This window comes from Perca fluviatilis, chromosome 3, assembly GCF_010015445.1.
Source record: "Perca fluviatilis chromosome 3, GENO_Pfluv_1.0, whole genome shotgun sequence".
NCBI lineage: Eukaryota > Metazoa > Chordata > Actinopteri > Perciformes > Percidae > Perca > Perca fluviatilis.
The window spans coordinates 39,411,292-39,436,372 of record NC_053114.1 but is presented as its reverse complement, the minus strand read 5'-3'; the positions used below and the strand labels follow the sequence as shown (position 1 = coordinate 39,436,372).

At 42.9% G+C, this 25,081-nt stretch overlaps 1 protein-coding gene across 14 annotated transcripts in view; it reads left to right on the top strand.

The window, feature by feature from the left end:
- The window catches only part of nav2a (neuron navigator 2a), a 118,041-nt gene that overhangs the window by 44,090 nt on the left and 48,870 nt on the right, over nt 1–25,081 (top strand). For 8 of the 14 annotated variants that reach the window (XM_039794506.1, XM_039794514.1, XM_039794504.1 and 5 more), the window contains 8 exons: nt 415–658; nt 901–957; nt 3,701–3,834; nt 10,872–12,093; nt 14,499–14,608; nt 14,702–14,810; nt 17,102–17,533; nt 23,204–23,326. In XM_039794506.1, coding sequence (XP_039650440.1) covers nt 415–658; nt 901–957; nt 3,701–3,834; nt 10,872–12,093; nt 14,499–14,608; nt 14,702–14,810; nt 17,102–17,533; nt 23,204–23,326 — 2,431 coding nt within the window. Of the gene's footprint in view, nt 1–414; nt 659–900; nt 958–3,700; nt 3,835–5,478; nt 5,546–6,459; nt 6,534–6,558; nt 6,579–8,149; nt 8,161–10,871; nt 12,094–14,498; nt 14,609–14,701; nt 14,811–17,101; nt 17,534–23,203; nt 23,327–25,081 lie in introns of those variants that run through there. The other 6 variants (XM_039794513.1, XM_039794502.1, XM_039794508.1 and 3 more) reach the window with 5 other exon arrangements.

Sequence of the window (25,081 nt, the reverse complement as noted above, 5' to 3'; positions counted from 1 at the left end):
ATGCATAGGCAGATACAGTATGAGACTTTCTGCCTGTTGTACTAAATAAGAGTAAGTGGGTAAAGGCAATAAAGGAATTAATCATTATCACAATATAACAACAATATTGATAGGCCATAACAGCCAGTAAAGCAGTACCCCATAGTGCTATCCTGTAGCATCTTAGTAGCTTTAGTTTCTTAGCACAGAACAGTCCTGCAGCTGTCATTGTGCAGATGAAGTGACAGAATTTCTCTATCATCCTCACTTTTGCCTTTTGTTTTAATGTTAACCACTTTTTTGATTTTGTATCTGTGAAATATGCTATATAAATAAACCTTACTTACTTACTTAATTCATCCACCTTTTTCCTTCTTTATCTCACCTGCCTTTTCCTTTTGAATATTTCACATTGTCCTTCTCCCTGACCCACAGAGATCCGTAATGGTAATCTGAAAGCCATCCTCGGCCTCTTCTTCAGCTTGTCCCGCTACAAACAGCAGCAGCAGCAGGCCCAGCGGCAGAACTCCCAGCCCTCTCTCCCACCCACCGCCCAGCCCCAGGGCACACACCCTCCCCTGAGCCAGCAGAGCAGCGCCCCGGCCCAGCTCAGCCACTCTACGCATGGGACTCCTTCCCTTACAGCCCAGAAAGCAGCACAGGCCGAGATGCAGTCCAGGTGAGGCTCGCTGGCGCGTTAATGTAAAGTCTGTAAACTGGAACTATGAGAAAAGTAACCTTGAAACTGGATGAATGAGGTTTGTCTCTGTATTCTTCACTTTCTTGCTGTTTCTGCTGTTCTACTTCATCATTGTGTCATCTCTATCCTCCTGTTCACACCTCCTGTCATTTATAACTGTAAACCTGACCTCTCTGTCTCTGTCCTCTTCCATATTTCTCTTCTCTTTTCTTCTCCTCTAGGGATGGGTCTCAGAGTAAACTGCTCAAGTTTTCCCTTGGTCAGAAAAAGACCTCTAGGTCAGCTTCTTCTGCCTTTTTTATTTTCTTGCTCCTCCCTCTCTTTCCTCCAACACACCTCCTGTCCCGTCCCCTTCCTGGAAATAGGAAGGTAGAAATTGCCCCTAATCAAGGATATCTTGACAACATCTTTTGTACTGTAATGAGTTTCTTGTTGTTTTTGTCTGTGATTAAGGGCAGTATCTACTACAAGCACTATCTAATATGCATGAGTTGTAGTGTAGAGCAGATAGGAACTAGAGCTCCAGGCTCCCTTTTCGGACAGCCATGTCTGTCTGGCAGCGTGCCTCATTTGGCAAGCCTGCTAAATGGGCTGTGAAAGACCTTTAGATAACCCTTAAGTAAGCGTGTGTGTGTGTGTGTGTGTGTGTGTGTGTGTGTGTGTGTGTGTGTGTGTGGTTTGCTTGACAAGCACATCCCCCATATAATGTGACATTAATAATTAACACAGCAAGAATCTGTGGCTGGAATGTGCGTCTATAATATGTGTTGTTCAAATAGAGCTTCCGTCTGCGTTCACTGTGACACTCTCAGGTCTTTTTGCGTTCAAATTTGGCTCTTTTTTAGCATGCAGTGTCGTATTATGTGTTGATGCACCTTGGAATTGGATTTAGGATGTGGTTTTGCATGCTGCCCATCCCAGATTCTGTTTGTATTGCACCTGCCAAACACCAGCTCCGCTCAAAGCAAATGCAGTAGCCCCACCTTCTGGCCAGCACGTTTAACTACAAGATGAAGAGTTGAGATTCTCCTGGTGCTCTCCAACCAAACAACTCTTGGCTTTTCTATGTTCTTATTTAAAAGGCCCCAATCAAAAACGTATACTGGTTTCCTCAAAAAGTGCTTTGCTGCCAGCATGTGACAGTATCTGCAACGTTTAAAGGATTTTAAAGAGCTAAAAGGTTTATATAAATTGTCATTGTTTGCAAATATTGCAATAGGAGAGGCCGGTTTTAATTGTCAGTTTTCCCATTGACAGACTGCAAATCAACAGTCTTCCTTTTTCTTCTTCAAAAATGTACATGAAAAATGCCTTAAATAGGTAAATATGCCTACATTTCTCAGATTCTGTGCACTAGAATTGAGCAAATATGATAATCAAAGATCCCTTGCGCATCAGTATAATTCAGTCACATGCAGGTCAAACACAGCCAATGTGAAAGAATCAAAAAGAAGAAAGGGTTTGCAGCATATAAAACCCTGTCTCTCGACCAAATTCAAACGTCTTGGTATTTATTCAAACATTTTCTGCAGGTGGAAGAGCTAGCAATGCCTTTCATGTATGCTTTATAAACCATAAATGAAATGATTCCTCCCTTTTTTATTTGCAATAGATTTTTAAGTAAATACCAAGTTTTAAGTTGGTTCAGAGATGAATTTTTGGTGTGCTGTAAGACCTAAGCCTTTCTTCATTTTGAGCAAATATATTTATTGGCAAGATCATTTTTCTTTTGCATTTTTGACTGTATTTGACTTTAAATAAATTGTCAGGAAACATATAGACACATTGTAGCCAATATTAATATTTTGAAATGTAAATACCCATCAAATAGAATATTTTTTTTATACACAGCCAGTCCAAATGGGGAGAGGCAGTAGGCTGACTGGCCCTGCCATAATTGAAAGCCAAATGATCTTAGGCTACTCTTGACTAAATAATGCGGTAAAACCTATTACATAGCAATGGCCAGATAAATAATGGCCATTCAAAGTGAATGGCATGCCGGAAATGAGAGTTTCTATAATGTATACAAGAGCTGAGAGAGAGTGAGAGGTAATCTGTTTATCAGCATCCGCCTCACAGTCCCAGGATGATGATGATGATGATGATGATGATGATGATGTCGCTGCCTGTGAATTAGCATTTCATTAGCAGTCAGTGTGCCACGGCCTGGTCAGATTACAGACCTCAGCAAAAGGCAACAGATGGACTCACAATATGGAATCAAGGTGTCATAAATTTCACCAAGGCTTATCCATTGCCAGTACATCCTGTCTAATCTGTGTGGGGAAATAAAGGAGCAGGACGTGTAATCTGAGGCTGTTGAGCTCACGGCTCCCCTGGGGCCTGCACTCCGTCAACCCGTCCACCCCATACGGATACGTCCACGCTGCTGTGAGCTCATCTGTCTCCCTTAGATTACTGTAGGTGCATATAGGGAGGGGCCAGGTAGAGCTGCAAGAAAAGCAAACAATAGCTAAGTGTACATTTATTAAACTGTGTGTATCTTCTAATCCAAGCCACAGACTTTCAAACTGACAATGAGCCAGATATAAAGATGTATCTAAAGAGTCTAATATCCTTTAAGATATAAGATTAAGATTATAAATATTAATAAATGTGTGTAGCACATTTCTTAAATTACAGTAGTGACATAGTGCTTAGACAAAGAACAGAAAAATATTACAGTTAAGATTTTCTTTTTCTTCGTTTTTAGAGAATAACACAATTAACACTCTTGTGCCCCTCTGCCCTGTTCACATAAAACACTTTCTGCAATAAAAATTTAAATAATACATTTGCATCATCCCTGTACTCTCCTAATTGAGTGAGACCCTCATGATTGAATGTGTAAGCTGTAGACTGGATTTGTCTCTAGCAGAATGTGTAATTAACCTGCATTAAACCGGAATATGTTTCTTCAGTGTGTGAGATGAAGCCTTTATATTGAATATATTCTTCCTTCCTTCCTTCCTTTCTCTTCGTTACTTCTCTCCCTCTCTCTCTCGGTTTCTCCGCCAGACTTCCCGGCCCCTCGGCAAGGGTATCCACTGCAGGCAGTGACATCCCTCCAAGAGGCTCGGCCAGTGCTGCTGGGAACAGACGCAGCCAGGGCTTCAGTGACAAGACCAAAGCCAACTCGCACCTGAACAAAGGTAGGCCTCGTGTACAACCACAAACACGCACACACCTTTTTTTTGTTTTGGTATGGATGGTTGTAAATACCATCATCATCATCAAAGTTTTGTGACTTTTGTGTAAAAAGTCATGTCACCTTATCATCTCATCATCACATAATCTAAAAGATACTTTAAGGAGGGTTCATTTTGTGTGTGTCTGTCTGTCCCTCAGCATGCAATGCTACACTGACACAAGTGTGTCCTGTGTATCCTGAGAAAACGCCTCCTTAAATGTTTCAGGTGAATTCAGTTTACTTGGAACATATATATTTCCCGTCATAAGGAGAGAGCGTTCATCCTCAGTTTGTATAACAAACATTCAGTAGTTCAGAATCAGAAAAGGGTTTATTGCCACCTACGTGGAATTTGCCTTGGTAAATGGTCCATACATACACAAACAAACATATTAGATATATATATATATATATATATATATATATATATAACATATAAAAAAATAAACAAGAAATACGGAAACTGCATGGATGCTGAAGTAAATGTACTCCCTGACTGCAACCTCAGTGAAAAATCTCAACTTCTGTCTTCGGACCTGTGTCCGGTTACAGTATTTAGGACATTGTCACAGTGTAGAAGTTGAGGTGACGAGCTGTGATTTATATTGATTTATAGTTGAGATGTGATTGTGACCTCCATGCGGTTGCTGTACACAAACTGGATTCGTCCCCACAGGTGGAGAGGGTTACTGTGTGTTGTGGACAGCTCTAATCTGAACCGTTTAGGGCTTTTATGCATGTGTTTTTTGTTATTTGTTTGAGATTTTTGCTCGAAAGTGGCGTCCAATCTTTTTTTCTTTTTTTTTATTAGTTGTGATGCGTTGTAATAACTGAGAACCAAAGCGATCCATTGTGGTGATGATTGGTCTCATGCAAACCATATTTTTTATTGCTTTTGTTTCTGAAGATAAAGAACACATTTCTCATAAATCAAGTCACTTACACCAACTATAATGATTTTTTTTGTGTGTGTGCGTTTACTAAAGAGTATAAGGGGATGTTTCACTCTGCTGTCACTAGAAATTCTGATAACTTTAGCTGTTTTTAGTGTGGAAGAACAACACCCTTTTCCTGTTTGCTGAAGTCATCCAGCAGAATTGTTCTTACATTTTCAGGAACTTTGCTTTTGAGAACTCGTGTTTTTTTCTGCATGTTTGCTATTGTACTACAATAGCCATAAGGCTTGTACCTTTGCCTTTTAATAACTGAACCAGATATTTTCTAGTGTTTTTCATTATTTGTCCTGATGATTCGACCACAAGAGATTATTTTATTTTGGAGATGGAGATACATTCTCACACTTTTAGTCCAAACTCCTCAGACCCAGTGTTTGAGTTCTGCAGCATACTAACTTGCGAGTGTGTTTGGCAGTATATTTAGTTAGAGCAGTGTTGAAATAGCTTCTGTCACAACTCAGTGGGCCAAGGCTTTATATAGACTGTGTTAGTGTTCACAGACTAAACTCATTACCCTGCATTAGACAGAGAATTCTGACCGCAGAGAGAGAGAGAGAGAGAGAGAGAGAGAGAGAGAGAGAGAGAGAGAGAGAGAGAGAGAGAGAGTGTGTGTGTGTTAGAGAGAGAGAATCTGTTGTCTGTGTTTCAAGTGACAAATTAACCAGCATTGTGAGCAGCACTGTGGGGCACTCATTCTGATGTGCGGTTCCGTTGGAGGTAGGGGAGCTTCTATTGGACGGTGTTGTGTTTGTGAACGCTTGTGCATATGTGTGGGTTCATGAACATGCGAATGAAACAAATTAACAAGTGGTAGAGTCAAAGGAATAGTCGGACATTTTGGGAAGTACACTTTCTGGCGGAGTGTGAGATGGATAGATGATAACTACTATATATCCTATAAATATCCTGTTTGTAAACCGTACAACAACCAAAGTGTAAATTCAACAAGTAGTGTTTTATATTTCTTGGCCCGGCCTATTTGTGGTGCCAACTGGCTGCTGGCTGTAGCTTTATGTTTATGGTTACAGACATGAGAGTGGTATCAGCTAAATTAATCTCATTCTGGGCATCATATTGAATAAGCTGAAAGTTGAACTGCTCCTTTGTAGCGGTAATAGAAGTGGTAGCAGTAGTAGTAGTTGTAAGTCTGAAGCTAATTCTGAAGAAGAGCATTAGCTTGAAAAGTCCCTTGTAGTTGTGCCAATAAATTAGCTTAGTCTGAAGAAGAGCATTAGCTCGAAACGTAACTTGTGGATGTGCCAATGAATTGGACTTGAGGGAGCTACAGTGTGCGGACCTGTGTTTATGTTTTCATTGCAGCACTAGTAGAATTAATGTTTGAGGTGTCAGTTGAGCTTGTCTAGAGGTAAGTGAGTGACCCGGTTTCCACAGAAAGGACCAAAGTTCATCTAGAAATAAGATCAACTTAGTTTAAAAAACGATTTACATTTAAAATTGCTGATTGGCAGCAGGAATCACTCGTCCACCCCCCTCCTTCTTGCCCTGTTGTTGACATGCTGCCAAGCCCCTCCCCCCCCCACTGCCATACCACCCTCGTCCTCCTCCTCCTCCTCCTCCTCCTCCTCCTCCTGCACCCTTCTGAATGGCTGGCCATGGTTTGGGACTCTTCCCTCCTCTTCTGTCCATCTCCTCCGGTCCTTTCCTTCTTTCTCTGTTCCTCCTGGACGTCTGCAGCATCTATGAGGTTTGTCAGCTTGCGCTTGTAGATCGCCTCGGGCTAGGACGGCAGGTGATGGTTTCAGATGTAGAACTTAAGCTTTGCATTGAAACTTTGGAAGTATGGTTGCAGGTTTTGGTTGGTTGTTGTTGTTGTTGTTGCTGCTAGAAATGTGTGCATTTGTTATGCTGCAGAAAGCAGGGTTTTTTTTCTGTAGAGGATGTCGAGTCAGTTTCCCTGAAAAGTTTTGTAAATAATTTCAATTGTAAGTGTTGAGGTTTCAGGGATATTGGTCAACTAATTAGCCAACGTCTTGCTGCTTTGATGTAAAACTGACACTGATTTAGAATTTCATTTTGTTTCCAAGGTGTCAATAAATAGCTGACATTTTTCTGTCTGATGTTACAGTTGGGTTTAGTTTTTGCCTCAAAAAGGCATGTTGTGCACTAATGTGCTAGACATGATGTTGTACATGCTTTTGAGATGGTGTTTGGTTAGAGAGGCACCTGCGGCTTCTATTGTGAGGCCAGATCTGCTCTGTGTCTACGGCCCTGACACCAGAATGGAGTCACGTTACTGCACGGCTGTACAGTAAGGAAACAGACCTGAATCTTCTCCTCTGCTTTGCGTTAACACTAGGTGACAGCGTCTGGGTGTCCACCAAGTGACACAGAGCAGAGAGAGCAGGGAGCACCTGTGGTTCTGTGTTTGTGTACGTGCACGCTTCTGATGTATTTCTGTGCGTTTGTATGGCCGGTGCCCTTGCTGAATGAATAGCCTTCTGATGAGCTGTAGCGTCACTGTTTAAGTGTATTCATGTGGAGAAACTTTAAAAAGTTTCAGTCTCCGCACAAAAGCCGTCTGTCCCTCTCACTTTTTGGAGCACAATGACTGAGGAGGGAGAGAGAGAGCGAGAGAGTGCAGGCTCCTGAAATCAGAACGTGATGAGTAAGCGAAGCCGCAGCCTCAAACTTTGTGCCAGTCGGATATAGTTTGTGTTGATTTCACAAATAACATTTCCACGAAGGTGTCAGAAAATGAAATAAAGCCGACCAAAGAGGGAGAACTGTTCTCCCAGTGCTCTCTATCTGTGAGAAATCTTCTCAGCACCTACGTTTGAAATCCAAAACATGTTTTCAGTCTTGCTACATGAGAGGGACTTGAATGTAAGTAGGGACTGACCGAGAAGGTTTAGCTTAACGTCTTGTGACCAGTGTGACCATGAAAAGCGTTGAAGGGCTTGTGATGTCTAAACAGTGTCAGCCGATGCTACCTCTAATGCATTTACCGCTGGGCTTTTTGTGTGCAGTATATTTGCTCTGGTCGCTGGCCCTGCAACTGCATAAATGTTCAAGTGTTTGAAGTTGCTGAGCAGAACAAACATCCCCCTCTCTCCTAAACTTGACATGCATGCACAGACTTGTACACGCACAGGGAGAGAGAGAAGAGTGTTGACACTTGTGTGAAATTACATGCTTTTCCTCGGCTGTAGACGGGCACTAACAAAGCAGCGCATGCAGAGACACATGAGTGTGACGATCCATGAAAAGAGCTTTGGGTCCTCTTCGGCTGATTTCCCAAAATGCCTTGATGTTATAAGGAGGCTCTGAGAGGAGTAGGCTACCGGACCGACCATGAGACGGAGTCAGAGAGGGTGAGACAGGTTTTTATGGCAGACAGGAAGTGCAGTGGTGGTCTGTGATCCTTTCCCCTCCACTACTGTCATTTTCTGCTCTCAATTTTATTCTCTAATGACTGCTGTAATTATAAGCAGTTGTGTCGTAAACGCTTAAATTCTTTCAACATGTTTCTTTGAGGAGACAGCTCGACCAGCACAGCGAAAACGGGGCAATGTGCAGTTTAATTCCAGGTTTTGCCCCAAGGCTCCACAGGGTGGGTCATTAGGTCAGTGACCCGTTCTAAGGGCATGTTAAGACTCTACTGTGTTTATTTTTTTGAAGGAAAAGTGCTTCCTCACGTGCATTTTGTGCTGATAATGCTCAATGCAGCTAGAATAAAAACCAGATTGATCCAAAGTGAGAATTTGTGATCAGAATATTTACTAGAGATCTTTCTACCAGGTCTTTTTTTCCATTTGATTGTGGCTGTTGTCATAAACTGTGAGGCTGTGTTGTTTTTTAAATCTTAATATGTGAACTTTTCTGAGCTTGAGAAAGCACACTGCTGTGCCAAAAAAGTAGACAAATGCAGCACTTTAAAAAGAAAATTCTAAACAGCAGAAAAGTGTGAACAATCGGACTTTGGCATTTCTTTTTCCAAACCTTGGTTGGGTTTATGATGCAACAGTGTCCAAGTCCATCACTCTAGTGTCACTTCTGACCCGACACGTTGAAGATTGACTACTTTTCCTTCACCCTTAGCAACCCAACTGGAGCGTGTCAGTCCCGGTCACCGGGTGCAGTCATGACCAGCTGTCCCCAGTGTCCAGGGCCTCTCCATATCCTGCGTTTCTTCCTCTGTTCCTTTCTGACCCGAAATCCAAGCTGACCCCATTCACGGACAGCGCAGACCATCCTGCTGGCCCACATCAAAGCTTCACTCATCCCAAACCTGCAGTGCCAGTCTTATTCTCTCAGCCTGCTCCATAATCACAGCAGGTCCCCCTCTCATTCAGCCGCCTCCAGTAGGACGCCAGCTATTAGCAACCTGACCCACTTTTCCGATTGCTAACTGCTAGCACGGCTAATTGGGCCCTAATCACTTCCTAATGGCTGCATTGTTTCAGGCTGCTCTCGCTAAATGCTAAACAGGGAGAGAAAGGAGAGGCGGTGAACGAGTGCCTATTTCCAATTAGGACATGAAAGGTGCTGTAAAACTGAAAAAAAAGTAGAGAGCCAGATGAGAAAGGGGTAAACAAGCGGATTGGGTGTTTAATATTCTGATAAAATGGTGACTTAATGAGACCTTTTGAATAGTGTATGAATGTGGAATTAATGTAGCTAACGTGAATTAAAGGAAACTTCACCAATAACCAAAGGAGCACTGAGAGTTATATGATTATTTTCCATCTGAAATATCACAGAGAATGATTCTTTATGCCCCAAATGACTTGTTTTCTCTAAAAAAGCTAAAAAACTAAACTCCAATGGAGTGACTGGATTCAAGAATCGATTCAATCTGTCTTTATGCTAATGCAGCAGCCTGCCTTATTCTGTGTTCTTTCAAGATACTGACAAGAGACTGTCACTTCCTTAAATACTTGAAACAGGTTCATTTGTATTGTAAAAACGTTGTAAAAGAACCCAAAAATCCTGCACGCTGGTACTCACTTGTTTTGGTCCTGAGGCCTTCATTAGGTAAAATTCATACATACAAACATCATCAGGGACATGCTATTGGAAAATAATTGAAGTGTGTTTTGTCACTTAAGAGAACAAGACTTGCAGTGTGTTAAGAATCTAAACTCCCAGAGTACAGTTGTATGAGAAGGCAAAACACAGCAGCAATAGTGACTTGGAATAAATACAAGTGTGTGTGTGTGTGTGCATGTTGCAACAGAACTGTTATGATTAATTCCTCCCAGTGCTCCCTGCACCGGCCCTCTCTCTCACTGGCCGTTGGTGTTTGAATATTCAAATATTACTGGTCTGAACTCTGTGCTACTACTAGCACCTTTCTGTATGTACAGATTGACAACCTCAGCAGCTCTCGGGATACTCTAGTTCGCACAGTAAGAGCTGTGACTTAACCAGGAATTTCAGCTCTTCTTTTGCTCCTTCAGTTCTTGGTAAGTCTGCTTGTTGAGATGCTGCTGAGTCACTTGTTGCAGATTTACCCAGGCAGTTTGTTTTTGGGCGATAAATTGTAACAAGGGTTTACAGGAGTATGTTTACACTGCAAAAAAAATGCTTTCTGTTCTATTCATGTCCAAGTTAAACTTTAGTTTGTATACCGTTGAATGATGAATGAATCTAATTTACGACGGACTTAGTACATGTAACCAGACAGTGTGTCTTTGTAAAGCTGAGGGATGCTGACCAAAAGCAGTCCATATAAGTCCAAGCCTTATAAGTGCAGCAGCACTGCTTCTTGACTTGGCCTGCTTGGCAAGACTTTAAAGCCCTTGAGCCTGCTCCTCGTTGTTTTTATAAACAGTTTGTGATGGGCTCCTCTCATTGTTAGTGCTAAGGGGTTTTTAACAGTTTTGGTGGCTAGCCCGAAGGAAAGTAATGGCACGTTTGGCTGTATCAACGCAGGCCACCTCCAGGCCCTTATAAGGCCACTTTGTGTGGGGTCAAAGACGACTAAGCATCTGGTTTCTCTTCGCTCCCCCAGATCCTCCCTCTGCTTGACTTTTCCTCCTTCCTATCTTACTGTTAATAAAATGTCTCTTTTCTGGTGCAGATTCCTCAGAGGGCATGACCTCACAGCCTTCGGTGATGACTGAGCATGCTCCATCATCTGCAGTGACCGTCAGCTCCTCCACCAGCATCCCCGCTGCTACCTCCGGCCAGATTCCACACCCGTCTTCACTGTCCTCATCCACCTCCTCCACGGCCATTCCCCAGCCCAACAGCAACAGCAAGCCCTGGAGGAGCAAGTCCGTGAGCTCCAAGCACATCTCGCCTTCTCCTTCCTCCACCAGCACCGCCGCGTCTGCCATGCATTCCATCAAGCAGGAGAAGGACACCTCCTGTAAGGCTGAAGCTCCTCCAAAGGTCGCCACTCAGAAGTCAATGCTGGAGAAGCTGAAGCTCTTCAACAGTAAAGGAGGCTCCAAATCTGCCAGCTCCTCCAATGGAGTAGGGGCCCAGACCGACAACACTGCCCCAGCCAGGCAGCACGGAGCGATGCAGGTGGAGAGAGCCGAGACGGGCTCCAACACCGAGCCCCTGGAGGAAGATGATGGCAACGTCCGGCCGGGAATGAACGGGACGACCTGCGGAGCTGCTCCCTCGGCAGGTACTACTGTCTCCACGACCGCCAGCAGCCCCAAAATCGCCCTGAGGGGCATTGCCCAGCGCACTTTCAGCAGAGCTTTGACTGCCAAGAAGGGCTCTGTCAAAAGCACAGAGAAAGACAAGGACAAGGAGAGGGGGAAGGAGAAGGAGAAAGGGAAGGAGGTGGGGAAACGCATCTCAGTCCCGGACAAGACAGATCTCAGGGGGGACGAGCTTAAAGAGGAAGTAGCACCTGTTGCTGTAGACCCAGACAGCTCAAACAAACGGACCTCTAAAATCACCAGCTTCATTCCCAAGGGGGGTAAAGTGGCCAAAAAGGAGAGTTCCACCCCTGCACACAGCGGAATACCAAAGCCAGGAGGCAAAGCCCCAGGAGTCGGGGGTAAGGCTTCCTCTGTTAAGGAGGCGGGGGAGAGGCCTCGGAGCATGCGATTAGGAGGGGGTCTCGCCATGCACCGCGGCCCCCTGGACAGAGACAGGGACAGCAGACACTCCAGCTCCACTTCCAGCCTGGCCTCCACAGAGGGAAAGACCAGCGCCTCCCCTGTGGCAGGAGGAGGCACTACACAGAGCACAGCCAGCAACACGATCAGCGTGCAGCTACCTCAGACTCAACAGCACCACAGCCATCCCAACACGGCCACCGTCGCACCTTTCATGTACAGGTGAGATCACACCGACTGGAAACATCTGTTAAAGCCTCGAAAAAATCTGTTCCACATTTAGTATTTCTCCATCGCCTCAAAGATTTGTGCAATCAAAGTTACAGTTAATAAAAAACATAATTTCTTATTCGTGTAAGAATTTAAGACTCAAAATATCAGATATCGGTCTGCTTCATCAGGACTGTGTGGGTGATAACCATTTCGCTCTAAAAATGAGCTTCAATTTCAACTTCATAGGTCACATAAATGCACCAATGACATGCAAAAAGTATGTGATTATGATATATACAGTACATATATATATATATATAAAGAAAAACAATCCAACGCAGACAACAGAAAAACAAGCTCAAGCGAAAAAAGAGACACTTCTTGAATACATTTGGAATTATATGCAAAATAACATGTCTTAGTGTTATGTTATTCCCTGGTTCTGCTGCATCGATTTCAATACTATTTAATAAACAGTCCCACAGTGTTTATAGAGGTGCTATGCTAAATCGGTGAAGAATTTTATTTTGGTTTATTGATGATCATACTACTGAAGCATAAATATCTTAAAGCTGGGCTTGCTGGCCACAACACAGTGAGTAAGATCAGCAGTCATGAAACAAAGTCATTTAACCATTCACATCCTCCTCCGACCAAAAGTTTTCCCAGAAGTGGTAAGGTTGAATTCTTCTATGGGATTATGACTATGACTATAAATATTTACTGGAGTGTTTTTGTTCAGGCATAGACCTGATAACAGTTCTGGGTAAGCTGTTCTTGACTATCTTAGCTTTTAAATAATAACTACGAATTGGTATATAACCCCGCATATTACAATGATATTGTGTGTCTAGGATTAGTCATAACTTTTATTTAAGTCATCACATATCTTTTGATTCTCGGACGGCATCTGAAAGTACAAAATCTGAATCGAGCCATCTGTGAACTGTTAACCAGGAATGTCACATCTGTGTTTGTTTGTGTGTGTGTGTCTGTGTGCGCAGAGTGTACTGTCTGCATGTGTGTGCACATGTATCTGGGCAAATATGTGTGGATGTTGTGTGCCCCTGACCTCTGTCCTGGTCCCAGTGTGATAAGGAAGGAGGTCCCTCTCGTTCTCCGCGAGTCCTTTCTAACAGCCGCTCATTAGCCTCCTGACACTTCCTGCGCTGCTGCCCTTTCTCCCCCTGTACATCCTGACCTGTAGCTAACCAAGCCAACTCTCCAAAACACCCCCATCCTCACTACTCTGTATACCTGTCAGGTACCATTACCAGCAGGATTATATCGCCTCCACCTGTCAGAAAGAGTATGTTTGACAGAAAATTGAAGAAATAAGACACATCAAATCAAAGTTCCTGTTGCTTTTCCCCTCCCCTGCCAAGGACTTGTACACTAAAAACAAAGCACCATGCCAGAAAATGTGTAAGTGCATAAAATAACGTGACGTTTTGTTTTTTTCCTTCTGCTTCTTTTTGTTCTGGTTTTGTTTTGGCGTTTTGCAGTTATTATTTATTAGCTATTGATTTCATTGTACGTGTATACAAAGTATACACGTGCAATGGACTCTGAAGTAAACCATTGTCTGGAAGAGAGTGAAAGAAAATAACCTGGTTTAAACCAATATTATGTCATTTAAAGGTGCTCTAAGCAATGTCACACGTTTTTTTAGGCTACAACATTTTTTGTCACATACAGCAAACATCTCCTCACTATCCGCTAGCTGCCTGTCCCCTGAACACACTGTAAAAAAAACGCGGTCTCTGTAGACACGGCAACAACAACAAAAACTGCGCCAACCGGCACTACGAAACATAACAAACAAAGTGTTTCAGCCAATAACCAACAAGAAGGATTTGGAGGTTGGGGGGGTTAAGTGTGCGGAAGGGAGGGGGAGGGAACGGGATGAGGAGGAGGGAGGGGCGAGCTAGCCTCTGTTTTGTTTGGCAATACTTTGAACGTCAACAAGAAGTGACTTCACCCAACATTGCTTAGAGCACCTCTACCCAGAAGTCAAATGAACAGTGGACATGCTGTCACGCTGGCAGTCAGTGGTTTTGACTGGCTCACACTCAGAGAGAGTATACGGTAGTCCCTAAGGACAAAGTCTGGGATCAGGCAAAGACCAAAGGCTGCATACAACCAAGGCACCAGCCAGTGCAGCGGGTGAACTGTATTGATTTCTCCTTCAAAGACAACCTGGCATTTGGGGCTTAGCAGGCGTTCATTTTGGACTCCGGTCACAAGACTTGAAACACAGCAGATTTAATTCTTAATCAGGTTTATCCCTCTTTCGTGACAATTTGCTGAATATTCCCACTAAATGCACAATAATTCAGATGATGAATTCAATGATACCCTCCACCCTCCACCCCCCACCCCCTTTGATCCCCTCGAACTATTTGTTTTCCCAGATCCCAAACAGACGGCGAGGAAACAGCAAACACTGAGAGCGGCTCAGGAGGAAGAGGTGGAGACGGTTCCTTCACCAAGGCCAGCCAGCTCTCCATCGAGGACCTTTCAGGTGGGTGATCACTTACAGTAAAGTCTCTGTTCGGCTTATTGTGCTCCTGGTAAATATTTCTGAGCTTTTTATTTTTTTTTTTGTCTCACTCAGGTGAAGACCCAGAGACGAGGCGGTTGCGTACAGTCAAAAACATAGCAGACCTGCGGCAAAACCTGGAGGAGACCATGTCCAGCTTGCGAGGAACTCAGGTCACACACAGGTAAAAATCAAATACATTCATGGTGATTCAGTGCTGCAACCCCACTGAGCCAACATGCTCTGGTTTGAGGATTGTTTGAGGAAAATAGTAATTTAACAAGCTTGTTGAACTATTTTACTTCTTTTTTAGGCACTTTTATAGCTATTTAAGTAACATAGTGATTGCTTTTATTTCTATCCCAAATTGTTTACTGGAAACTTGTAGAAAAACTTCGAAGAACTGTACGGTAGGTAACAAAAAAAAAGGAAGTATAATAATTACGCTGGATATTTTGCCAACACTGCGTATTGCATGTTTTTTTGAGTTGGGAAAGCAAAGCTTTACTTTAAAAAGACTAAGAAAACACTAAGATTAAATTGAAAAGTATTGGTAATGTATCATGGTCAATATGAAAGTGATTTTTCTAAAGCATTTTCTTTTCACCTTGTCATTTCAGCACTGCTCAGAGATTATATAAGTTTATGAAATGTGTTGCAGTGGAAAACAAAAACTCTACTGTTTGGGGATCATCAAAGTGTAGCGCCTTACAATGGCTGCCACGGCTGAGTGGTAAACAGGCCAAATCAGGATAACTGTTGGGGATTTGAGTCAGTGATTGAACTGCCTCATGGTCAGCAGACTGTGTCTGTCTAGGTTTACAGGTATTACCTCCTTTTTTCTTCTGGTTCCCGTCTCATCCTTCTTTTGAGGGATCTTTTGCTTTGATCGCAGGGCATGTCTTTCATGTCGTCTTTGATTCAGGTTTAGCTCTAATCACATTCCCTCCCACTGAATTTTGACCTCTGCTCTGGCCTCGCGCCTCAGTGCTGACCCAGCTGTCTCGATTTAGTTTAGGCTAGGAGGAGATTATGCCGTTTGTTTGCCTGTACTATAGCTCAAGATTCTTTAAACCGATTTCTGTAGAATTTGGTGGACATCTGATAGTTTGAGCTGTCCACACAAGAAACATTCAATCCTCATTTTGGCAGACTGATCTCATGAAGTGCCGTATGTATGACACGCCAATTCGTATGCCATTTTGGCGTATTATCAAGATCGCTTTTTAGCGTGTTTATCAATGCAATTCGCCCACCCTTGACCTACATATTCCCATTTTTTTTTTGATGTGCACAAATAAGTGACAGGTACCATAAGATTTTTTTCTTCTTCCTGTTCTTTTTTTTTCATTCATGCATGTTATTAATGAATGAATTAATGAATAAATAAATAAATGCTTTTATTTTTATTTTTTTTTGTCTAAACATTGCGAGTGAATTTTCACCGTAGCGAGTAGCATAAAAGGGCGTAGGTCCGTGGAAGGAGGTTGGTTGGGGTGGCGGATGCGTAAAACACAGGACTTTCATCCAGGAGAGCCGGGATTGCGTCCCGCGTGTGGCGATTTTCAGCTGTTTTTATTTTTTAAGCCCAATGTTTCTTTCCTAAACCCAACAGTTTGTTTTCCTAAGCGCGTTTTTTTCTGTGTTTTTGTCGCTTTTTTGTGTTACTAAAGCCTTTCCCAGTGTTCTTTTCCTAAACCCAACCATTTTTTTTTTTTTTTTTACACGTGTGTGACGTTGTTCTCACGATAACATGCAACGTGGCGACGCCACGTGTTGGCTATGTTTACATCTGCTGTATACAGCCTAGACATACATGTGGAAAGCTCTAAATGCGTACAGATAACACGCCATTTGGCTTTAGGAAAGTGGCGTGTATGTTTACGCAAAGTCACGATGCCATGTTGCATTTTGGCCTGTTTTGACAGCCCTACAGTATGTGTATTGGAATAATCAGATGAGATGAAGATAAAGATGAAAAATTAGAAGAGCCTTTTGTGTGAGATTCCTCTCACTGACATCTCCAACGCCGATTCAACATGTTGAGTCGGCCGGGGGAAAAAAAAGGTAGGCAAGGGCTGATAAGTAGCGACCGTGCGTGACACACCCCAAAAACCAAGAAACAATTGGTCTGGGTGTTGTGGTGATCCAAATGTGTGATCTCTCACTGGAGAGAACTTATTTTATCTGGACTGTTACAATAAAACAACAGGTAGAGATGTAATCCAGAGTCATTAAGACATCCATGACTGTTAGCTCAGAACTGCATTCAGAGGAGTTCAGGCTTAGTTTATTCTCATATTAGCGGTATCGTGGCTTTTCTACTACTGCAAAGGAAGCGGCTTTGAATAGAACCTCATCAGATTTAATGGGACTTCCCTTTTGTTTGCATGTGGATCACAGATTGCACATTTATTCTCTCATCTCTCTCTCTCTCTCTCTTCTCTCTCCTCTCTCTCTCACTCATTCTGCTAGCACCTTGGAAACCACCTTCGACGGCAGCGTCACCACAGACATCAGCAGCGGTGGAGGTGGAGGTGGAGGTAGTGGCAGCAGCAACAACAGCGGAGGGAGTCGGAGCATCCTCAGCCTCACTTCGTCCCGTCCCTCCCTGTCCTCATGGCGCCTGGGCCAGTCCAGCCCTCGTCTGCAGGCGGGCGACGCACCCTCCATGGGGAACAGTTACGGTGGCCGGGCGGCCGGCAGCCAGGGGGGGCGCTACCTGTACCCTGGGCACCTCCGGCGGCAGCTGGCTGGCAGGGGAGGAGCACTCTGCAGCGTGGACCTCGGAGACCGGGCCGGGGAGGACGTTGACCTGGACAGCATCGCCGTGGACGTCACTGGTTACATGAGCGATGGAGACGTGCTGACCAAGAATGCTGCGCGCACTGATGATGTCGCAAGCGGGTAAGTGGATTACACTGGAGACTTTTTAATGCAGCAAACAGGTTTTGAAATTGCTAATGCAGAAACAATTAGTCGAGCTACAGAAACACAGTTTTGTTAATTTAGCAAGACAAAACATTTGCTGCTTCCAGCTTCTCCAGCGTGAGGATTTGCTGCTTTTTCTGTGTTTTTTTTATCATTATAGATAGAATTCCCTCTTGTTTTTCAATTATTGGTTTGAATTTTTTCAAAGTGTTGACATTTGAAGATGTCACTTTGGGCTCTGGGAATTTGTGACAGGCATTTTACACTGTTTTGTGCTTCCCCTATCAATATAAAGGATCACTTAATTTATTGCTAATAAAAATAATCAATACTTGAAGAAATGGTGGTAGGTTGCCACCTACCAACAAACTTTTGGGGGGGTCAAGTGAGAGAGGCACTAGCTGATTATTATGATTCTGTTTGAAAAGTAAAACTTAAAATTGTTCTTCTGTAATATGATAAGCCAGTTAACATAGTATCTGATTCTGTTTTCAAAAATCTGCAGGGTGACATACAGTATTTGTAGACGTGCCAAAAAATGTATGTCCACTATAAACCTCCTCTACACCTCCTCTACTACCATAACAATGTTTACTAATTCATTGGAAATAAAGTAATGAAAGTGTTAATGTAAAATGTTATCTTGTGCTTCTATTATTCGAGCATCATGTGTTTATAGTTAAGTTTTTCTGGCTGGTTGAAAAATGGACGTCATGGTTGACCATGTGGCCCAATAGGCTGAGTTGTCTGAATACAAGCTTGCCACAAGAGGGCAGTAGTGTTTGCTTGCTCACTATTCCTGCCTGTGACCCGAGTGCCGGATAATATCCCACAGTTTAGCCTCAGTAGCATTTAAGTAACATTTATTCTGTACAGCTCAGATCCCACAAGTATCCCATCTCTTTGTCTGCAGACGCAGTAATGTTGATACGCTGATAACTTGTTTATTTGCTCTCTCAAAACCACTGTCCATGTTGTAACAGGCCTGCTGCATACCTTGGCTCCCCCACTGTGCAATAGAAACCTCTGCTGTCATCGTTAATATCAGATAAAGTTGTAAATGGTGCCAACTGTGAAAGCCAGAGACAGCGATACCAGGATCTGATAACAGAGCTGCTTGAGTTGAGACGAATGCAAATGTAGAAAAGAGCCTGAAAGCTCAGGGAAGCAAGATGATAAAAAAAAAAAAAAAAAAAAAACATCTCTAAAAACCTGGAGTGAGAATTACTTCCTCTGGCCCCCATGGGTTTGCACTGATTCACCAGCCCTGAGGCAGCTGTACAAGTCGAGGGAGCTAAGTGCTCTTGAAGTACTTGATATGTCTGAATCTGTGGCTGAGCTGACAAAGGCCAAGCCACAGCCACACCTGGACAGGTGAGTGATGGGAACAGGTGAGCACAGCCATTCGCTCACTCGGAAAACTTGATATTCAGGCTGTGTCGGACCTGTGAAAAAAGGAAAGCAAGGCAAATTAAAAAATAATTTCCTGATTTTCTTATCTGATATTGTTTGGGCTGCAATAATAGATTATTTTCCTGATCAATTTTTCATTCGTTGGAATAACTGATATATTATTTAGTCTATCAAAAGTAGGAAATTGTGAATTTAGGTTAACCATCTAACACAGACAAGGACTGATGACCTCCCCCCACCCTTCTCCTTATCCTCAGGCCATTTAGCGGTTAGCATCCACTAACTGGTTCTTCTGGGATGTTTACCCAGAGAGGAGGAGCTGGCATTTAGATTGCAGCAGTAGACTCCAGTTCATGGTTTTCTTGCACTTAAATGTCAATTAAAGAGTCACACAAATCACAAAGCAAGTTTATATCACCTTATATTGGTTATATTTGTCCCGGTTTTGAGATATCTGTCTCTCTAATGCATTACTTCACCTCAATACAATGGAGGTGAATGGAATTTAATGGCAACATTTCTTTCCAGAGGTAATATCTTTGTTATTCCTGTGAGCAGTTGTCATCTGAAGTACTTTCTATTATAGAAACAGTCCTTATCAATCTTTTTCTTGTTCTGTTCTTTCAAAGCTGTTAGCACCACATTCAATTCAATTCACCTTGGGGTGGAAATAGAAATTTTAAGAGACAGGTATCTCAGCATATGATATTTATTTTTTGAACTGACCCTTTAACTCCCAGAACAATATAGAACCATGGATTAGTGACAGCGTAAAACTTATTTTTGATGTCATATCTTTGGGTTTTGGACTAATGGCCGGACAAAACAAGCAATGTCAAGACGTCACCTTTAGCTCTGGACAGTAGTGCTAATTTCTCACTATTTTCTGACATTCTACAGACAAAATGCTTAATCAAACAAACAAACAAAAAACAAGAGATGAATTGTTATTAAAATCAAACCGTTGCAGCTCTAGACATTAAGAAGCAGTCTAATGGTACACTGAGATCAGATAAGCATCTATCTGTCCTGATAGTCCATTTATTAGAGTGCTACAACACAGACAACATGACTGATCACACCACATTTAGTATCTGCATCAGTTTTCTCCAATCTCCAACCCCCCACCTCTATTTTTTTTCTTTTGGCTTCCCTGGCCCTTTGAGACAAGACCCCCCCCCCTCTTCCCTCACCACCTCCTCGGCTGGGGGGTATGTTGCCCCTCTGCCCTCCCCCTACCCTCCCTTCCTCCCCTTTCCCTCCCATTCCTCCTCCACCTTTCGCAGACAGACCCAACCTCCTGCCAGGGGGGGGAAGACGTGTGGAGCTGAGGAGAGAGACGCTGCATACCAACACTGAGCTCCCACAGAGCAACACACACACTCTCACACACGCTCAGGCTGCACATGGACACATAATCTATACGCGGAGAGTTCAGTGATACCGCTCACTCACTTCTGATATCACCATGACCAAACACGCTCTCACCTGGTGAAATTATTCACACAACAGCAGATCTCTCGCACTGATAACAGACAGTAGCCAGACGGTTGAAAACGGACACCTTTGATCAGGAGATTTTTATCAAAAGGGGATCAACCCTCACCTGGACGTGTTTATTTTGCTTCGGACTGACCGTGTTACCATGTTTGAGGCAGAAAGGTACGTCAGAGTGTTTCAAACTATCTAGACAAAACATCAGAAGCTCTAGAGGCGATTGTTGTTTTTTTATCAAGAGCGTGACAGTTTGTGAATTCCCTCCTGTCAATACCACAGTGCGTGCATTCTTTTAGTAAGTCAAATATTTCTGCAGGTTCATTTACTCAAGAACGTTTGCTTCTGTTAGTTGCACGCCTGGCTGTGTAAACTCTACCTGGCTGCTCCAGTTCAGCCCATGAACTCTCTTGTTTGGACACGTTTCTCCTGCTGCAGAAGGTTACAGGTTAACAGGCATCTGCAACTGGACAGGGAGTCTCAGTTACTCATTAGTGTGAAGAATGAATATGTAATTGACTTGACTGACTGACCATCTTCAAGGTGACTTTGCTTTGGGATGATGGATGCTTCCCATAAATGGCAGCTAACCCCCCCTCAGAGTGGATCCTCTGTCAGAGTTGTATCCCACCATTGTTCACCAATCTACATTGTCTCTGTTATTGTGAAAATCTGCTTCACAACAAGTCTTATATAAGCGCAGTTTACAATTATGTTTTCATTGCTTCCTCTGTCTGATTGATTGTGTGAATCTTAAAAAAAAAGAGGTATTGATTTGTCCGATACTTGGTGGTCCACGGATCGTTTGATTTAGCTTTAGTGGTAGTCAGGATTCATGATTTCTTATCTTAAATGCAATTTCAAATGCTTGACATAATACCTTCAAAAACATATAATAAATACAACATAAGACATAAGAACGCAAATAAATGATAGAAACAATTTTGGTACTAACTGATGAATACCTGTGGTTCATAAAAGCAGCTGAGAATACTAATCTGGATTTAAAGTTAGTCCAAATCAGGCATGTCCTCTTTCTACTTGATGTTTGTCCCAGCTCTTTGGTGTATGGTAACAAAAATGCTGAATCTCCTTGGTTAGTTTGGACTCTGGGTAATGGTTAGCAGACGGCTACCAGATGACCTGAGAGAGTGGGCACAATCCTTCTACTGCATTCATGTTCTGGTGACAAAGTACAACATCTGGTACTTTCAGGTTTGCTGCTGAAACTGTATGCACATGCTGTCGGGTACAACAAATCAGTCCCAGTGTGCCTCATATCTGTTTTCTATCACCACAGTGAATTGTTACCCATCGCTGCAGTTCCCCGCAGCTCTGCAGGACGTATTAGGCTCTTTCAGCGCAGTGTTTTAGTTTTCCTGCCTGCAGACTCGGCTCTCATCAACCTTATTTCCAGCAGCAGCTGTGTTGAGTAAAACAAAAAAAACTCGCAGACAGACCCACTGAACAACTAGCTGGTGAAGAAATTAAACATCTAGCAGCTTGTTTTGTGTGCCCAAGTGGCCAAGAAAAAACACAATTACTGCAACGTTGCAAAATTCATAATCATACTTGCAGCTGTAAACATTGTAAAGGCCGCAGTTTGTTCAGCATCTACACAGGTTTGCTCTCTGCTGAGTGACTTCTGGTTGCCGTTGCCGTTTCTGTCTTGCAGCTCAGATGCTGATTCAGTTTGACTGCATGTCACACAAAGGAGCTCTGTGTATAAGAAACACTGTACTCTGTGTATACTGTATATACATGTAGGTATAAATGTGTGTGCGTGTGTGTGCGCTCATTTGCCTCTTGCTGAGATCCACACAGAGATAACACAGAAAGGGTTTTAGTGGTTGAACTCTCGCTGGGCTTATTTTTCTAATCGCTCAACTGCCAAAACTGAGTCATCACAGCCCCACACAGAAAGCATTCACCGACTGAACGGTCCAGCCTCAACTTTAAATCAGCAAACATTTCATTAAATTACACCTGGGTTAAATGAGTCAATATTTAGTTCCATTAGGAATCTCCTCCACGAGTAAATGTTTGGGGAATTAGTTGGTGTTGTTTTAGTTTGAATGGGAATGTTTGTTTTAAGTGTTCAGGGCCTCAGCATCTGCTTCAGACTGTAACTGCTGCTAACGGCCAGTCTCTGACTCCAACAACCAATAAATCAAGTTCATTCAAATGTAATTTTCCGTTATGAAATGAAGGGGAGCCTGCTTAGCCTGCACTTATACATATACAGTGTATTTTTAGCTTCTTTTTTTATTTTTATTTTTTTATAATGTTCAGCTACTCAGTCAATCATAATATCTCAGCCCGGATTAGATGTGATGAATGGCGATATCCTCGTTGTGGGAATAAAGAACAGACTCGTCCTCTGTCTACTGAGCGGCCACTTCTTCTACAGACCACTGTTGTTTACCACTGGCCACATGAGAGAAATGTGTCCTCAGTCCGATAGTTTGCTGTCTTCGGTGTTTGTTAGGGAGTTCTTTGCCAAACGTTTGGCCCTGATTAATGAGAGCTTTGCTTCGACTGGAAAACTAGATGGATGTGGGTTCCTCCTGATCTATACACAACTAAAGCAGCTCTGAGAAGAAGTAAAAGAAGAGTGTGTTAACTCTGACAAAGTGTGGTACTGCACAACTTCAAATCATCCTCTCTGAGCCCTTTCATTGTGTGCCTTAGAATTGCTTTATGGGGACGATATCTAACGTGCTTTGTTGTGTTTTGCAGTTATATGACTGACGGAGGTTTGGGTCTGTACACGCGGCGCCTGAACCGCCTGCCCGATAGCATGGCCGCCGTCCGAGAGACACTCCACCGAAAAACGTCGTCAGGACAGGGAGATGCTGACAGGTAAGTCAGAAACATCCTAAAGGGAAATTTCACCTGCTTATTCTCTTACACTTTGAAATGACCCATCTGTGATGTTCAGTTCATTTCAGGAGTAATCTTTTGATTCGGTGTTGCAGTTTACTTTTTGCAGTAACCAATTTCCCTCAGCTTGCTTTGCCTAATCGCTACTAATTCAATTTTGAAAGTAAACTGGTCCACACTCAGATAAAAAATTGTCTCTTGAAGTTCACGTTTGCTCCGTCTTTATTATTTTGTAATGCAGAAGAGTAACAGGCACACGTGTCATTTGATGCCTTCCTTTCAGTGCGCAGGCACTGCGAGCCTGCAAAGATACAGCAAATGTCAATTTCTACTGAGCTTTTTTTTACCAGTTCACCTTCAATGGGAATTGCAGTTTTTGCCATTTTAAACACACCAGATTCCAATGTATTGAACTACAGTACTTCTACTGGTTACCTACAGTTCCCAGAATACCTTTATTCTCCTCCTATTAAACATGCTGAACTCGGTGTGTTTGTTCAGTTGTGGGAGTTTAGGCATAGACAGTAAATATTGTTATCCAATGACGTTGTAGGCATATCAGGTGGTTGTAATGCTTCCTGTCTGTTTTCTGCTCCCGTCAGTGGAGAAAAAAGAAAGTTTTATTTTTTATCACACTGTCTTGTCTCCTGGAAGTTTAAATTCTGTTGAGTCTTCCTTGAGTGCCATCTGCCTTGGTTGACACACTTGGGGGGTTTGAAATGGTGTGTTTGATGGAAGTCATGAAAAGGTTTAATATCGCAGACTTGCACATAAGATGGAGCTAACACACAATATCTTGAGCAGGCGGTGTATAGAGCATTGAAATAAATGGAAAACTGAGAAACTGCCAAAATGCCACCATATCCTGTCTATTGCTTAATATCTTGATAAAATAATATGTATCTCTCTGTTTCACAGAATGGTATTGCAGAGGTTTTGCTCAGACTTGTACCATTACTACAGAATGTGATGTAACTGAGCTTTGTACAATACACCACACTGCTAACTCACCGACTGATCCGAAATGTTGGAGAACAGCAGTGAGCCACGTGCATTTCTGTTGGTATTATCTTGGATATATAGGCCACAGCATGTAATAAAGTGAGAAGATGAAGTATTTGTGTATCAGTGGGACTTTCCAGAGCGCCCCGTGTCAGCGTGAGGGATTCTGTGTAATGCTGCCGTCTTTGTCCTGTCCCAGAGATGGAGAGGGGTTTGGTTCCTGGCTAATTGACAGATGGAAATGGATGAAGGCCAAGCAAAGCCCCACCATGTTGCAAGATGGAGATGGATGGTTGGGAAGAAAAGAAAGAGAGAGAGAGAGAGAGAGAGAGAGAGAGAGAGAGAGAGAGAGAGAGAGAGAGAAGGGGTGGGGGGATAAGCTTGATATGAAGATGGACTGGTGGTTGGAAGAATAAATAAATGAGTGAGGCTGGGTGAGACAAAGGAATGACTGGTCTCCTCAGTATATCACCAACATGGAATCTTTTATTGAAAAGAAATGTACCAGTTTCTTGTGCTTTAGGACCAGAAATATTTGACATGTGAAACAAAAGCTTTGAAGTCTTCTATCGGTTTGAAACCGATCACACACAGACAGACATGCTGGCGTGTTTTGTTGTAGTCTCGAGTGCTTCAAACTGCCTTTTTCCGTAAATCCTCAGGTGTGGCTAATTTCCTGTCCTCCAGACTTTTGACCTTTGCCCTCTCGCTGCCTTGTACCCTCAGTCCTTC